The sequence below is a fragment of the Chiloscyllium plagiosum genome, chromosome 1 (genome assembly GCF_004010195.1).
Source record: "Chiloscyllium plagiosum isolate BGI_BamShark_2017 chromosome 1, ASM401019v2, whole genome shotgun sequence".
Lineage (NCBI taxonomy): Eukaryota > Metazoa > Chordata > Chondrichthyes > Orectolobiformes > Hemiscylliidae > Chiloscyllium > Chiloscyllium plagiosum.
The window spans coordinates 15,715,136-15,729,062 of NC_057710.1; the positions used below are offsets into that span (position 1 = coordinate 15,715,136).

At 44.0% G+C, this 13,927-nt stretch overlaps 1 protein-coding gene across 2 annotated transcripts in view; it reads right to left on the reverse strand.

The window, feature by feature from the left end:
- Positions 1-13,927, reverse strand: part of LOC122553835 (BCL2/adenovirus E1B 19 kDa protein-interacting protein 3-like) — an 86,231-nt gene that overhangs the window by 54,483 nt on the left and 17,821 nt on the right. For both annotated transcript variants that reach the window (XM_043698363.1, XM_043698271.1), the window contains exon 2: positions 5,965-6,127. In XM_043698363.1, coding sequence (XP_043554298.1) covers positions 5,965-6,127 — 163 coding nt within the window. The remainder of the gene's footprint in view (positions 1-5,964; positions 6,128-13,927) is intronic.

Below are 13,927 nucleotides of genomic sequence, written 5' to 3' on the forward strand. Positions count from 1 at the left end.
TGAACATGCTGCTGTTAATGGCTAAGGTGGGTATTAGGGTATTATAATCAGGGTCCTGATTTTGGTCAATTCCCCAACACGGTTTTCCTTAAATATCTCAAGTCACAGTGGGACTGTGCCTTTAATAGTTCTGAAAGACATCACCACACCAGCCATGTGCACTGCAGCCACTAGCGAATTCCATGGAATCAGCTAGGCAGAATTTCCTGAAACTAATCCTCTTTTGAGAGAGTTAGGCCACAGGACAAGCTGGGACTTGATGTGAAAAGGGAGGATGCTGTCAAATGGTGTAGCAATCACTTGACTGGTTTTATTGAGACTTTGTAGGCATTTATTGAGCCAGCAATCCGACACATTGTCTGCTTAATTCACTCGTACAGGATCAGTTTGGGAAGTGCTGACTCAGATAGTAATTAGTTTCCTCCTCCACCCCAGCCCCCAAACTCACCATTTTGGATCTTTCTGTCCCATTCCCTGCATCTCAGGATGGACTCACTGGGGCTTAAAAGATTAAATTAAGAAGGAAGGATGCACAGTAGGCTGGTACGCATTCCCTAGCGTTCAGAAGAGTAGGAGTTGATATATAATTTTAAATCACCCTAATTAAAAGATTTCAATAAAGTAGATTAGAAGAAATATTCAGAGCCAGTTCTGGTGAAGAGTCACCAGTTAACCCTGCTTCCTCTCCTAACTCTGCTGAGTTTCTCCAGCAATTTCTGTTTTTTTGTTTTAGAAAACGGAGTGAGTTCAAAATGAGGATTTAAATGCTAGAGCTAGATGCTGTTCGAGCAGGCAACTTTGATATTTTGTGTGTTTTTCTCATGCTAAAGCCTTTCCCTATGTTTTTTTAAAAATATGTATTGCATTTATACTTTGTGTTAAAATGTAACCAGCCAAGCTCAAGGAAGGAACCTCCTTACTTCTTTTCATTGATTCTCAGAATATGGGTTGGAAAAAACTCCACAGAGGTCGGGATCCCCTCACCGAGTCACCCTTTATTTAGACATGGAGAGTCCTTGACCCTGATCCAGCTCCCCCAGAGCCAGCTCTCAGAGTGAACAGAACCTCTGACACAACTGGTTATATCTGTCAGCCAAGGCTCCCTGATTGGACCAGGTTAACAGCCCCAGTCAGGGGCTGTGGCAGGATTCTGAGGAAGGGTCACTCAACCTGAAACGTTAACTCTGATTGCTCTCCACAGACCTGCAGAGCTTTTCCAGCAATTTCTGTTTTGCTAACTCATATTTTTGATGTCCGCTTGGCTGACCACTTTATAATGGGCGAGCCTGGCTAAACCCACATTTATTACCCATCCCAAACTACCTACAGGGCATTTATTTTCAAGCACGTTGCTGTGGATCAGGAGTCACATCTAGGCCAGACCAGGTAAGGATGGCAGATTTCCTTCCCTTAAGGACATTAGTGAACCAGATAGGAATTCTTTTGAACAATTGACAACAGCTGCAAGATCACCATTATGCCAACGTTTTATTCCAGATATTTTATCTAAAATTTCACCATCTCACACCCAGGACATTAGTTCATTCACATTACCGCACATGCATATACTTTCTGCCTTCCCAAGATACAGGTATCATACCCATTTCTGGCATACACTTACAGAAATGCCTCAGCAGAGAGCAGGCTCGGAAAGTGGTATAAAACCACCATCCTCAATACACTGCTGCTGCAGACAAGAAGAGTGAAGTGGTCAATCATGGGAACATAGGAACTGTGGAGATATCATTGGCAGAGTGAGCACTGAGAACTTGTGAATGATGGACCTTATGGAGTAACCACTGTAATGAGTATATGCCATTTCTGAGGGAGTTAATAAAGGTTTTACCCTTAAAGTGGACATTGGATCCACAGTTTGCTTTGTGCCGTTGGTCTATGGGGTCTTAGAGAGCTGTGAGACCTCCCTCCCCATTGAAGAGTCTCACAATATTTAGGAGTAACATTTGGAAGCAGTTTTTCACACAAAAATAAGTGAAAAATTTGGAACTTCTCCCTCAAAAAGTAGGTCAATGCTGAAATCAAAAGCTTGTTTCCATGGAGAATAGGTTCCAAGGGATATACATTTTAATTACAAATTTATTATAAAGTTGGGTCTCTTAATTACTAGCTGAGGGACAATATTTACCCACTACCTCAGCAGAAGTGGCAGCACAGTAATATTATACTAGAAACTGAACTGGACTAGCCACAAGTGCAGATCAGAGGCTAGGAATCCTGTAGACATCCTGACTCCCCAAAGCCTATCGACCACCTATAAGGTACAAGTCAGGAATGTGATGGAATGCTCCCTACGTGCCTGGATGGTTGCAGCTCTAACCACCCTCAAAAAGCTTGACACCATCTAGGACAAAGCAGTCCACTTGTTTGGCACCACATCCACAAGCATCCACTCACTCCACCAACAACACTCAGTAGCAGCAGTGTGGGCTATCTACAAGATTCAGTGCAGAAATCTACCAAATATCTGAGACATAATCATGACCACTTCCATCTAGAAAGGCAAGAGCACCACCACCTGTACGTTCCTCTCCAAACCACTCACCATCCTGACTTGGAAATATGTTGGTGTTCCTTCACAATCACCTGGTCAAAATCCTAGAATTTCTGCCTTAATCTCATTGTGGGTCAACCGACAGCACTTGGATTGCAATATTCAAGAAGGCAGTTCACCATCACTGAGACAACGTAAACTTTAATAACTGTTCATGGACTGAACAAAATAGTTCCTTGAAAGTGGAGTCACAGGGAGATGAAGAGAAGAAATTGTTTGATGTGCTTGTCTGTATTGGTCAGTGCACTGAGTATAGGAATTGGGATGTCATTTGCAGTTATACAGGACATTGGTTTGGCCACTTTTGGAATAGTGCGTTCAATTCTGGTCTCCACGCTGTAGGAAAAATGTTGTTAAATTGGAAAGGATTTACGAGGATGTTGTAGAGTTATAGAGATGTACATCATGGAAACAGACCAACTTATCCATGCTGACCGGATATCCTAAATTAATCTCGTCCCATTTGCCAGCACTTGGCCCATATTTCTCTAAACCCTTCCTATTCATATACCCATCCAGATGCCTTTTAAATGGTGTAATTTTACCAGCCTCCACCACTTCCTCTGGCACCTCATTCTTACACGTGCCACCCTCTGTGTGAAAAAGCTGCCCCATGAATGCCCCATTTCCTTCCTGAAAGAGCCAGATGGATATTAATAACAATGGTCCCCATTCAAGTCAGTTTTAGTTTCCAGATTTAATAATTTAATTTAAACTTTAGTATCTATTGTGATCGGATTCAAATCCCTATCTCTTGAGTTTTTGCCTGGGTTTCTGGTTTAATAGAGCATGACAACACCACTATGCTGCCATTTCCCCCACGCAGGCTACAGTCGGGCAAAAAAATAAATGGTACCACAAGCTATCAGACCAGAAATTGGCCATTCAACCCATTGAGTCTGCTCTGCTATTCAATGACAACGCGGCTGATCTGATCATTATCTCCGGCCTTTTACTGCTTGTTCCCCAGAATTCTCGATTCCCTTACTGATTAAAAATCTGTCTACCTCAGCCTTGAATATATTTAACAACCTAGTCTCGACAGCCCTGTGCAGTAGAGAACTCCAGGAATCGTCAGACTCAGAGAAGTAATTCCTTGTCATCTCTATCTTAAATATGTGGCCCCTTATTCTGAGATGATACCCTCTGATCCTAGACTCTCCCACAAAGGGAATCAACCTTTCTACCTCTTCCCTCTTAAGTCTCCTTTGTATGTTTCAATAAGGACACCTCTCATCCTTTTAAATTCCAATGGGTACAGACTAACTTACTCAACCTTTCTTCATTAGGCAATCTCTCCATACCTGTAAGACAAACTCACCATCAATCTAATGAACCTTCTCTCTAGTGTCACCAATGCCTATCTTGCATTACTTAAGAGACCCAAGACTGTTCATAGTATTTCAGCTGTGTTCTGACTAGTGCAGAGTCATTGTCACAAAGCCTCCTTATACAGGTAGACAATCCTTTATCCGAAATCCCAAAATCTGAAAAGCGCCAAAGTCCAAAGGTTGTTTTGTGAAGCTTTTTTTCTCATTAACAAGGTTGTTTGGCGTGCAAACAGTTAACCCAAGTTGACACCCACTTGATGCGTGCCACTCAGATGTGATGTGTGGGCGTGTGGCCCAGCACCGACAGACCTCAATTTTGTTTCAGGCCCCGTATTACTCAGTGTGTCTGCTTCTCCGGTAAGATTTTTAAACGTTTCGCCATCAGACTAACACTTATTCAGAAAACCAGCTGGACCTGAGCATTTGGGTAAAGGATTGTGCACCTGTACTCTTTGAAATACAGGCCAACGTTCTGTTTACCCGGTGAACTTAGATCCTAGCTTTTTGTGAACTGTGAATGAGGACTCCCAAATCCCTCCGTATAGTAGCTCTCTGCAGTCTTTCTCCAGTTAAATAATATTCACCTCCTCTATTAATCCCACCAAAATGGAAAACTTCATATTTCACCACATTATATTCCATCTGCCAACTAACTTACCCACTGCAGACTCAGCGTCATCCTCATTCGCTTGCATTCCCAGCTATTTTTGTGTCAGCTGCCTACAGTACATTCGTTTTCCACGTCCAAGTCACTGATATACATTGTAAGTAATTGTGGCCCTGGCCCTCTGTGGCACTCAACTAGTTAGAGATTCCCATCTTGCAAATGTCGTCCTTACCCCAACTCTCAGTCTCCGATTAGTTATCCAATCCTCTATTCATGTCAAAAACTCACTTCCAACATGATAGCCTGTTATTCTATTATCGGCCAAGTAGAGGCTTACCTGGCACACTCCAACCTCGAGCAAGCCCCACAGTTCAAGGGCAGTTAGGCACAGGATGGAAAATGCTGGCAATGACACCCATGCCCCATGAAAAGATAAAGAAGAAACTGCCGGGCTAATTTACTTTGCCTCTGCCTTCCCCTGCCCATGTGAAATATTGTCAGAGGCTGAATGAGTGGCTGTTAAAGAACAGCACAGGAACAGATCCTTCGGCCCACCAAACCTGCACCAATACATGATGCCTTTCTAAACTAAAAACTTTTAGCCTCTCCGCAGTCTGTATCCCTTTATTCCCTGTCTGTTCATGCATCTGTCAAGGTGCCTCTTAAATCTTGCTATTGCAGCTGCCTTCACCACCTCTCCTGTTAGCACATTCCAGGCACTTACCACCTTTTGTGTCAAAAACCTGCCTCTCACATCTCCTTTAAACTTTCCCCCTTTTACCTTAAACCTTTGTCCCCTGGTAATTGGCATTTTTACACTGAGAGAAATGCTGTGACCATCTGTTCTACAGCGTGCCTCTCATAATTTTATATCCTTCTATCAGGTCATCCCCACCGACGTTAAAGTGAAAACCATCCAAGTTTGTCCAATCTCTCCTCATAGCTAACACCCTCCAAATCCTGGCAAAACTTTTCTGTACTCTTCTCAAAACCTCCACATCCCTCGGGGAGTGTGGCGACCAGAACTGTTTGCGTTATTCCAAATGTGGTCTTACTGAAGTTAATTTGGTCATCTCCTGGCATGAACAGGCCTAAAGACCCACAAGTTGCCCTCCTCCTCCACTGTAATATGGGAGACAGGTCAGAGGTGAGGCAGAAGGCCATGGGAAGACCACCCTGTCTATTTGACAAGCCTCCCACTTTCAAATAGGGAATATAATACATATCCCATGGAGGTTGCTGAACAATGATCTCAGTGAAGGGTGGAGCAGGGATTCTGTGGACCTATTCGTGTTCCTAGAAAATTGTTTTAGTTTTATGTCGACTTCTAATTTATTTGTTGGATCTGATAACTGCAAGCTTCCTGAAGAAACGTGACAAGGTCAGGTTAAGACTGATACATCACCACTTCCTGCCAGCAAAAAAAGAGCCAAGGGGGTGGAATGGGTCAGGATCACCTGTCACAGTGGGAGCTGCCCCGCAAACTGTTCTTTTCCGATTCATTCTGTGCATCCAGCAGGATCTTCTCCATGTCGCCATTGTGGATGGAGCTCGACGAGGGGATATGTTCCAAGACCCTGGGACTGCTGTGTTGGCTGTAGTCCAGCTCTACCCATGAACCTGAGAGAAAGAAAAAACACAAATGAAGGCAGTCAGTCACCTTGGACAAAATCACCATTTAATCTCTGAACCAGGGGAAAGGATTGCTGAAGGGACAGGGAGGGGAAAGGGGCAACAAAATGACTATTTTACAACAGTTCCTTTCCAAATTCCCCAAATCTTCTTCCTCCATTATATCCAAATTTCATCCCAAGGTGATGAGGAATTTCCAGGCTGGGGTATTGAAGTGGTTAATAAGATTCGGAATTAAATTTTAGGATGTACCTATAAATGCAGACTTTGAAATACAATTAGTTTGATGTCAAGCGCTCCAGGATGCTACAAAAATTGTTAAAGGTGCAATCATCCTGACAGTCAGTAACACAACGTGCTGGGTGGAGAAGAGTCACTGAGTGTGAGGGAGCTGGATTAATATCAATTGAGAGACAGTCACTAAAAAAAGGGGACTGGGGAGAGACGGATTACTGATTGAGAGTGTGAGGGAGCTTGAGGGGTCACTGAGTTAGACTGAGGGAACTAAATTAACACCAGTAGAGATACAGTCAGCAACACAGGGAGCTGGGGACAGGGATTACTGACTAACCGTGTGAGGGAGCTGGATTAACATCAGGACAGACACAGTTAGGAACACAGGGTGCTGGGGAGAAAGGTAACTGAATGATTATCTCGGGGAGTTGGAAAATATCAGTTAATGCAGCACCACACAGTGCTGGAAAAGGGGGTTAATGAGTGACAGACTGAGGGAACTGGCTCAACAGAGATACAGTCAGTAATGCAGGGTGCTTGGGTGCAAGAGGACACTGAGAGACAGTGTGAGGGAGCAGAATGAAGAGAAGTAGAAATGTAATCAGTAACGCAGGCTGTTCATGCAAGGTTACTGAGTGGCAGTGTGTGTGGGATGCCATTCCATCTTAATCATGTCCCTCAGTAATGTCACTCCCTCAGCATACTGGTAGACCTTTGTTGCATTCTTTCCATTCCAAAGCATCCTTCCTCAGATTATATTTAGACAGGGCTTTTCACAACTGCTGGACATCCCAAAGTGTGTTGCAGCCACTGATGTATTTGTGAAATGTTGCAGAATAGTGGCAGCCAATATGCAAATCGCTCGTTCCCACATTGTGATAACAGGGCAATTAAGGTTTTGACGACGTTAGGTGTTCAGAGAGGAAGGAATAAAGATTAAAGGAATTTAAAATCTGAAAGAAACATACAGGATGCTGGAGAAACTCAGTACATCTTCAGTTCTGAAGATGAGTCATACCAGACTTGAAATGTTAATTCTGTTTCTATAAGACTATGGAACCCTAAAAAATAGGCCATTCAATGTGCTGGTTGATCTGATAGTCTTCATGTCCACTTATCTGCCCTTTCCCCATAATTCTTGATTGTCCTAATGATCAAAACACTCTCTCATCTATATATACATGACAATACTGCCCATGAGCCAAATCTCTATCTATGCAAATGTATTACCTCCAACACTGTGGGCTTTAATCTTATGCCTTGAGCTTTTGTAAGTTATCTTATCGAACGCCTTCTCCAAGTCCAAATACAACACATCAACTGATTCTATGCCAAGCACTGTAGTTGAGACTTTCTTGAAACATTCATCATCCTTCAACAGCACCTTCCAAGCACCTCCCACATACAGTCATAGAAATGTACAGCACGGAAACACACCCTTCGGTCCAACACGTCCATGCCAACCAGATATCCTAATCTAATCTCATTTGTCAGCACTTGGCCCATATCCCTCTAAACCCTTCTTATTCATATACCCATCCAGATGCCTTTTCAATGCTGTAATTGTAACAGCCTCCACCACTTCCTCCAGCAGCTCATTCCAAACGCGCACACAACTCTCTGCGTGAAAAAGTTGCTGCTTAGGTCCTTTTTATATCTTTCCCCTCTCACTCTGAACCTATGCCCTCTAGTTCTGGACTCCCCTACCCCAGGGAAAAGACCTCTATCACTCAGAAGGTCATGAGCAACACCATCACTTGCAAGTGGCCCGTCTGGCCACACAGCATCCTGAATTTGAAATGTATCACCGTTTCTCAGTATTGTGGGATTGGAATTCTCAAACTCCCACCCTAACTGCATTGTGGGTCTATCTACAGCACATGGACTGCTGTGTTTCAAGAAGATAACTCACTAGCGCCTTCTCATGGGCATCTAGGAATGTGCAAGAAATGCTGGCCCAAACAGCGATGCTCACGTTCAGAGACTGGATTTTTAAAAAGTTAGATGTGTTTAAGGGCAGTTTAAATAAATGTGTCAGGGAGAAAGGTACAGCAAGGAGTGTCGATGGGCTGAGATTAAACCGAGGAAGAACGTGAGAACACAGCCATCAACACAGACCAAACGAGATGATATTCTCTGCTAATTATATCTAATGACAGGAACATCAGATGCAATGGGAAGTTTAAGAGAGGTATTCAAAATGATGATGGGTTTAGACTCATGAATAAGCTGTTTCCATTGACAAGAGGGTCAGTTACTAGATCGCATTAGACGACATAAGATAATTGACAAGTGAACCACAGGAGAAATGTATCAAGCAACACGAGTTATTAAAGTCTGGAATGTACCTCTTAGAAGTTGAATCAACAGCAAGATTCAAAAGAAATTAGATAAACTCTTGAAAAGAAAATTGCTCAGGAAAGCTTGGAAATGAGATTCCATTATTCACTAGCTGAACGTCATTCTTTGAAGTCTGTGATACAATTAAACTGTCAATGGTCTTGTAGATTTTTAAAAGAAACTTCTGAAACTTGCTCTGCAAGATCACCTTGTCACCGAAGATTCCAATTGTTAAATCATGGAATTGTTATGGTGTAGGAAAAGGCCATTCAGCCCATTGTGCCTGCATTCTCTCTTTAGAAGACAGCTCAGCATCGTCTTCAAAAGGGCAACTTGGGATGGCAATAGATGCTGGTAAGCCAGCAATGCCCACATCCCGCAAGTGAATAAAACAAATATTAATATCTTCTGGCAATCTACTGCTGCCCCCCCACATCCCCACCACACCCTTGCTCACTATTCCTCTCAACTAATCATGTAATGTTCTTTTAAATGCTTCACTTGAACCTGCCTCCACCACTTTTTCACGCAAAGCATACCCTAACTCCTCGCTGAGTGAAAAGGTTATTTTTCTCACATCGCTCTTGTTTCACACACGCACCACTTTAAATCTATGCCCTCTCGTTCTTTTCTCTTTTATGAGTAGGAACAGTTTCTGCCCATCTGCTCTGTCCAGCCCATTCGTGATTTCAAAAGTCTCTTCCAAAGCTCCTCACAACCTTCTTCTTCTCTGCAAGGAAAACAGTTCCGCTTTTTTCAATCCATCCTCCTAATTGAAGTTTCTGATTCTTGGGGCCATTGTTGTAAACTAGCTAACAGCAACATTTTCTTCCATGGGGCACTGATCTGGGATGCTCTCTCCGCCATTTCAGAGGGCAATTAAGTGTCAACCACATTGCGACGTGTTTGGACAATGGGTCAACAAGAAAAGATGGCAAATTTACTTCCCCTAATGAAGAACACCAGATAGGCTTTTACAACAATCAGTAATGCCATGGAAGTACTTCAGAAAAAGGTTTTCCAGAGTTTACCTGGGATGGATGGGTTGACTATTGAGGAAAGGTTGGTCAGTCTGGGCTTGTATGTGTTGGAGTTTAGAAGAGTAAGAGGGCGCTTGACAGGGTGAATAGAAATAGAGGCCACCGTTCAAAAATAATGGGTTGAATATTTAAGACAGAGATGAGGAGAATTCGAGACATAGAGTCATTGAGTTATACCGGCCCTTCTGGTCAGCATGGAGGAGTTGGACCAAAAACTCTGTTTCCATGCTACATAACTCTATGCCTCTACGTTTTCTCACACAGTGTCAGGAGTCTTTGAAACTCTCTTGAAAAATACCGCAAGCAGAATTTTTGAATATTTTTAAAATATTTTGACAAGCTAGAGAGTGAAGGGTTACAGAACAGATGGGAATAATGTAGAATAATCAGGTCAACCATGACGTTACTGAAGAGAGAGTCAGCTCAAGGGCTGAATAGCTGACTCCTTCTTCTCACTCCTGTGTATGTACACAAGTATTATCATAAGGGTCTCAGGATTATTTTTTATTATTCATTCCCTGGGATGTGAGCATTTGTTGTCCAGTATTAATTTTCTCAAAAAGATGGGGGTAGTACTTAGGATGGACTCAGTTTGAGTTATAAGGAGAGGCTGGAAAGACTGGGACATTTTTCACTGGAGCTCAGGAGGTTGATAAACCTTATAGGAAGGTGAATGGAAGGTGTCTCCTCCCTAGGATGGGGGATTTCAAGACCAGGGGGCATATTTTTAAGGTGAGTGGAGGAAGATTTAAAGAAGGCATAAGGTGTAATTTGAAACTTTCAGAAGAAGTGGTGGAAACGGGTACAGTTACAAGATTTTAAAGACATTAGATAAATACAAGAGTGAGACAATTTTGGAGGGATATGAGGCAAGCGTAGGCGGGAGGGACTAGTTTGGGATTATGACTGGTTGGTCCAAAGGGTCTGTCTCTGTGTTGTATGACCTGATGACTCCTGTTATGGGCAAGAATGCTTGCTCCTCAGTGAGGTATGGGTGACACTGTTGGGGTCAGCACACTTGATGAAGATGGATAAGGGGAAGGACAATTGTGGAGATTTTGCAACAATCCAGCAGTTTCTCGAAGGTTTGGTCAATGCCTACTCTTCCAGTTCTCAATGTTTCACCCTCCTCCTCCCTTAACATCACTGACTGAAGATTGGGGAAGGGTTTCAGGTCGACAGGTGCCATCTGACCTCTGGAGTAGAATCTACCCAGCGTCTGATTGAGGTCGACAATGAAGAGCAAGTCCAGGTAATCGAAAATAAACATCAATCTCACACTAATCATGAACAACTGATCTATCATCCAGTGTGTTTTCACTGGGTCTTTTATACGTTGTAACTGCATCTATTTCCACCACTGCCTCTAGAGGTTCATTCCACACTCAAACTACTCTCTGTGTAAAAAAACTGCCCCGCTTGGCTTTTTTATCTCTTTCTCCCCTCACCTTAAAAATATACCCCCAGACTTGAAGTCCCCCACCCTAGGGAAAAAACATCAGTCATTCACCTTATCTATACACCTCATAATTTTATAAACCTCTATAAAGTCACCCCTCAAAATCTTCACTTTGCGCTATCTAAGCTCATTCCTGAAGTATCGTTGATCAATTTTCAGTCTGTTCCCTGAACCTAGACTCCATAACAAAGAGAAGACCATTCACTACCACATTCTGAATAGCAATTATTGCCAGCTTTAGTTTTAAACCCAAATTCAAATTCAGTTCTTTGAAGTATTTTGCCCTCTGGATCACTATTGCAGTATTAGAAAGCATAGACGTGTTAACAAAACAATGGTAAACACTCTTCACATTTTACATACTTCTCGTCACTATACTGTCTTCTCATCCCCCACAAAGCTCTCCTATCATTTATGTTCTCCTTCTCCTATTTCGCTTCAAGCCTCTCACACCCCTCCACTCAGCATGCCCTCTGAACTCCCCTCATTCCCCTCACTACACTGCCAGCCATATCTTAATTGACAGCCTTTCTCAGGAAGGCTGTGGGTTAATCCCAGGCGAAAGTGAGGACTGCAGAAGCTTGAGATTAGAGTCGAGAGTGTGGTGCTGGAAAAGCACAGTTCAGGCGGCATCCCAGGTGCAGGAGAATCGATGTTTCGGGCAGAAGACCTTCATCAGGAATGAGGCTGTGAGCCTCAGGGGTGGAGAAATAAATGGGAGGGAGGTGGGGCTGGGGAGAAGGTAGCTGAGAGTGCAATAGGTGGATGGAGATGGGGGTAAAGGTGATTACTTACAGTGTGGAAACAGGCCCTTCGGCCCAACAAGTCCACACCGATCCGCCAAAGCGCAACCCACCCATACATTTACCCCTTCACCTAGCACTATGGGCAATTTAGCATGGCCAATTCACCTGACTTGCACATTTTTGGACTGTGGGAGGAAAGCAGAACACCTGGAGGAAACCCACGCAGACACTGGGAGAATGTGCAAAATCCACACAGATAGTCACCTGAGGCAGGAAGTGAACCCGGGTCTCTGGTGCTGTGAGGCAGCAATGCTAACCACTGTGCCACCGTGCCACCCGCTAACATCGGAGGGGAGGGTGGAGTGGATAGGTTGGAAGGATGATGGACAAGTAGGACAGGTCATGAGGGCGGTGCTGAGCTGGAAGGTTGGAACTGGGGTAAGGTGGGGGGAGGGGAAATGAGGAAACTGGAGAAATCCATATTGATGCCCTGGAGTTGGAGGGTCTCGAGGCAGATGATGAGGTGTTCTTCTTCCAGGTGTCGGGTGGTAAAGGAATGGAAATGGAGGAGGCCCAGGATCTGCACGTCCTCAGCAGAGTGGGAGGGGAAATTAAAGTGTTCAGCCATTGTGCGGTGGGGTTGGTTGCTGCGGGTGTCCCTGAGATGTTCTCTGAAGTGCCCTGTGAGTAGGCGTCCAGTCTCCCCAATGTAGAGGAGACGGCATCGGGAGCAATGACACATGTGGAAGTGCAGGTGAAATTTTGACGGTTATGGAAGGGTCTTTTGGGACCTTGGACGGAGGTGAGGGGGGAGGTGTGGGCGCAGGTTTTGCAATTCCTGCGGTGGAAGGGGAAGGTGCCGGGAGGGGAGGATGGGTTGTTGGAGGGGCATGGACCTGACGAGGTAGTCACAGAGAGAATGGTCTTTACGGAAAGCGGATAGGGATCGGGAGGGAAATATATCCCTGGTGATGGTGGTTATTCCCAACCCAGCGCTTTAAGCAGAAAATGTAGGTTGTTGATCTCAGTGCAGTACTGAGGGAGTTCTGCACTGTCAGGGATCGTGCCTTTCAGATCAGAGACAAAACAATCGCCCCGTGTGCTGTCTTGGGAGGCTATAAATATCCCACAGCAATATTTTGAAAAGCAGTGGAGTTCTCCTGTGTTCTGGTCAATATTTATCCCCTCTTGCAACATTACTAAAATAGGTGATGTAGTCATTCTCACATTGCTGTTTTCACATTGATATGTGTTGACTGCTGCATTGCACATATTAATAAGCAACTGCATTTTAAACAGTACTTCATTGGCTTTGAATCACTTTGGGACATCCTGTGGACATAAAAGAACACTATATAAATACAAGTCCTTCTTTTGAAGTCTTTCAAAAGGGATGTGATACCTCACTGATCAAATAAATACACATGACAACATGCCACAAAAGCCAGTAAACAACTCATTTCCTGATATTTCCAAAGGGGAGACAAGCAGTCCACGAATTTTCACTCACGCCCACAAACACTCCTTTCACAGAGTCATGGTGATGTACAGCACGGAAACAGGACCTTCGGTCCAACTCGTTCATGCTGACCAGCTATGCAGAAACATTATGTTTTCCCATGTTCTAATTGCCTCCTAAGGTGATAAAACCAATTTCTGGTTCTCAGTGTTCAGCCCTTCTCCATGAACACCACTGACTGAAGGCAGGAGAAGGGTTTCAGATCAACAGCTGCCATCTGACTTCGGTGACAGAATCTTCCCAGCGTCGAACTGAGGAGGGCAATGGTGCTGGAAGAGCACAGCAATTCAGGCATCATCCGAGGACAGGCAAAATCGACGTTTCGGGCAAAAGCCCTTCATCAGGAATAAAGGCAGAGAGCCTGAAGCGTGCAGAGATAAGCTAGAGGAGGGTGGGGGTGGGGATAGAGTAGAAGTAGCATAGAGTAGTTGCAGTGGGAGAGGGACTCCC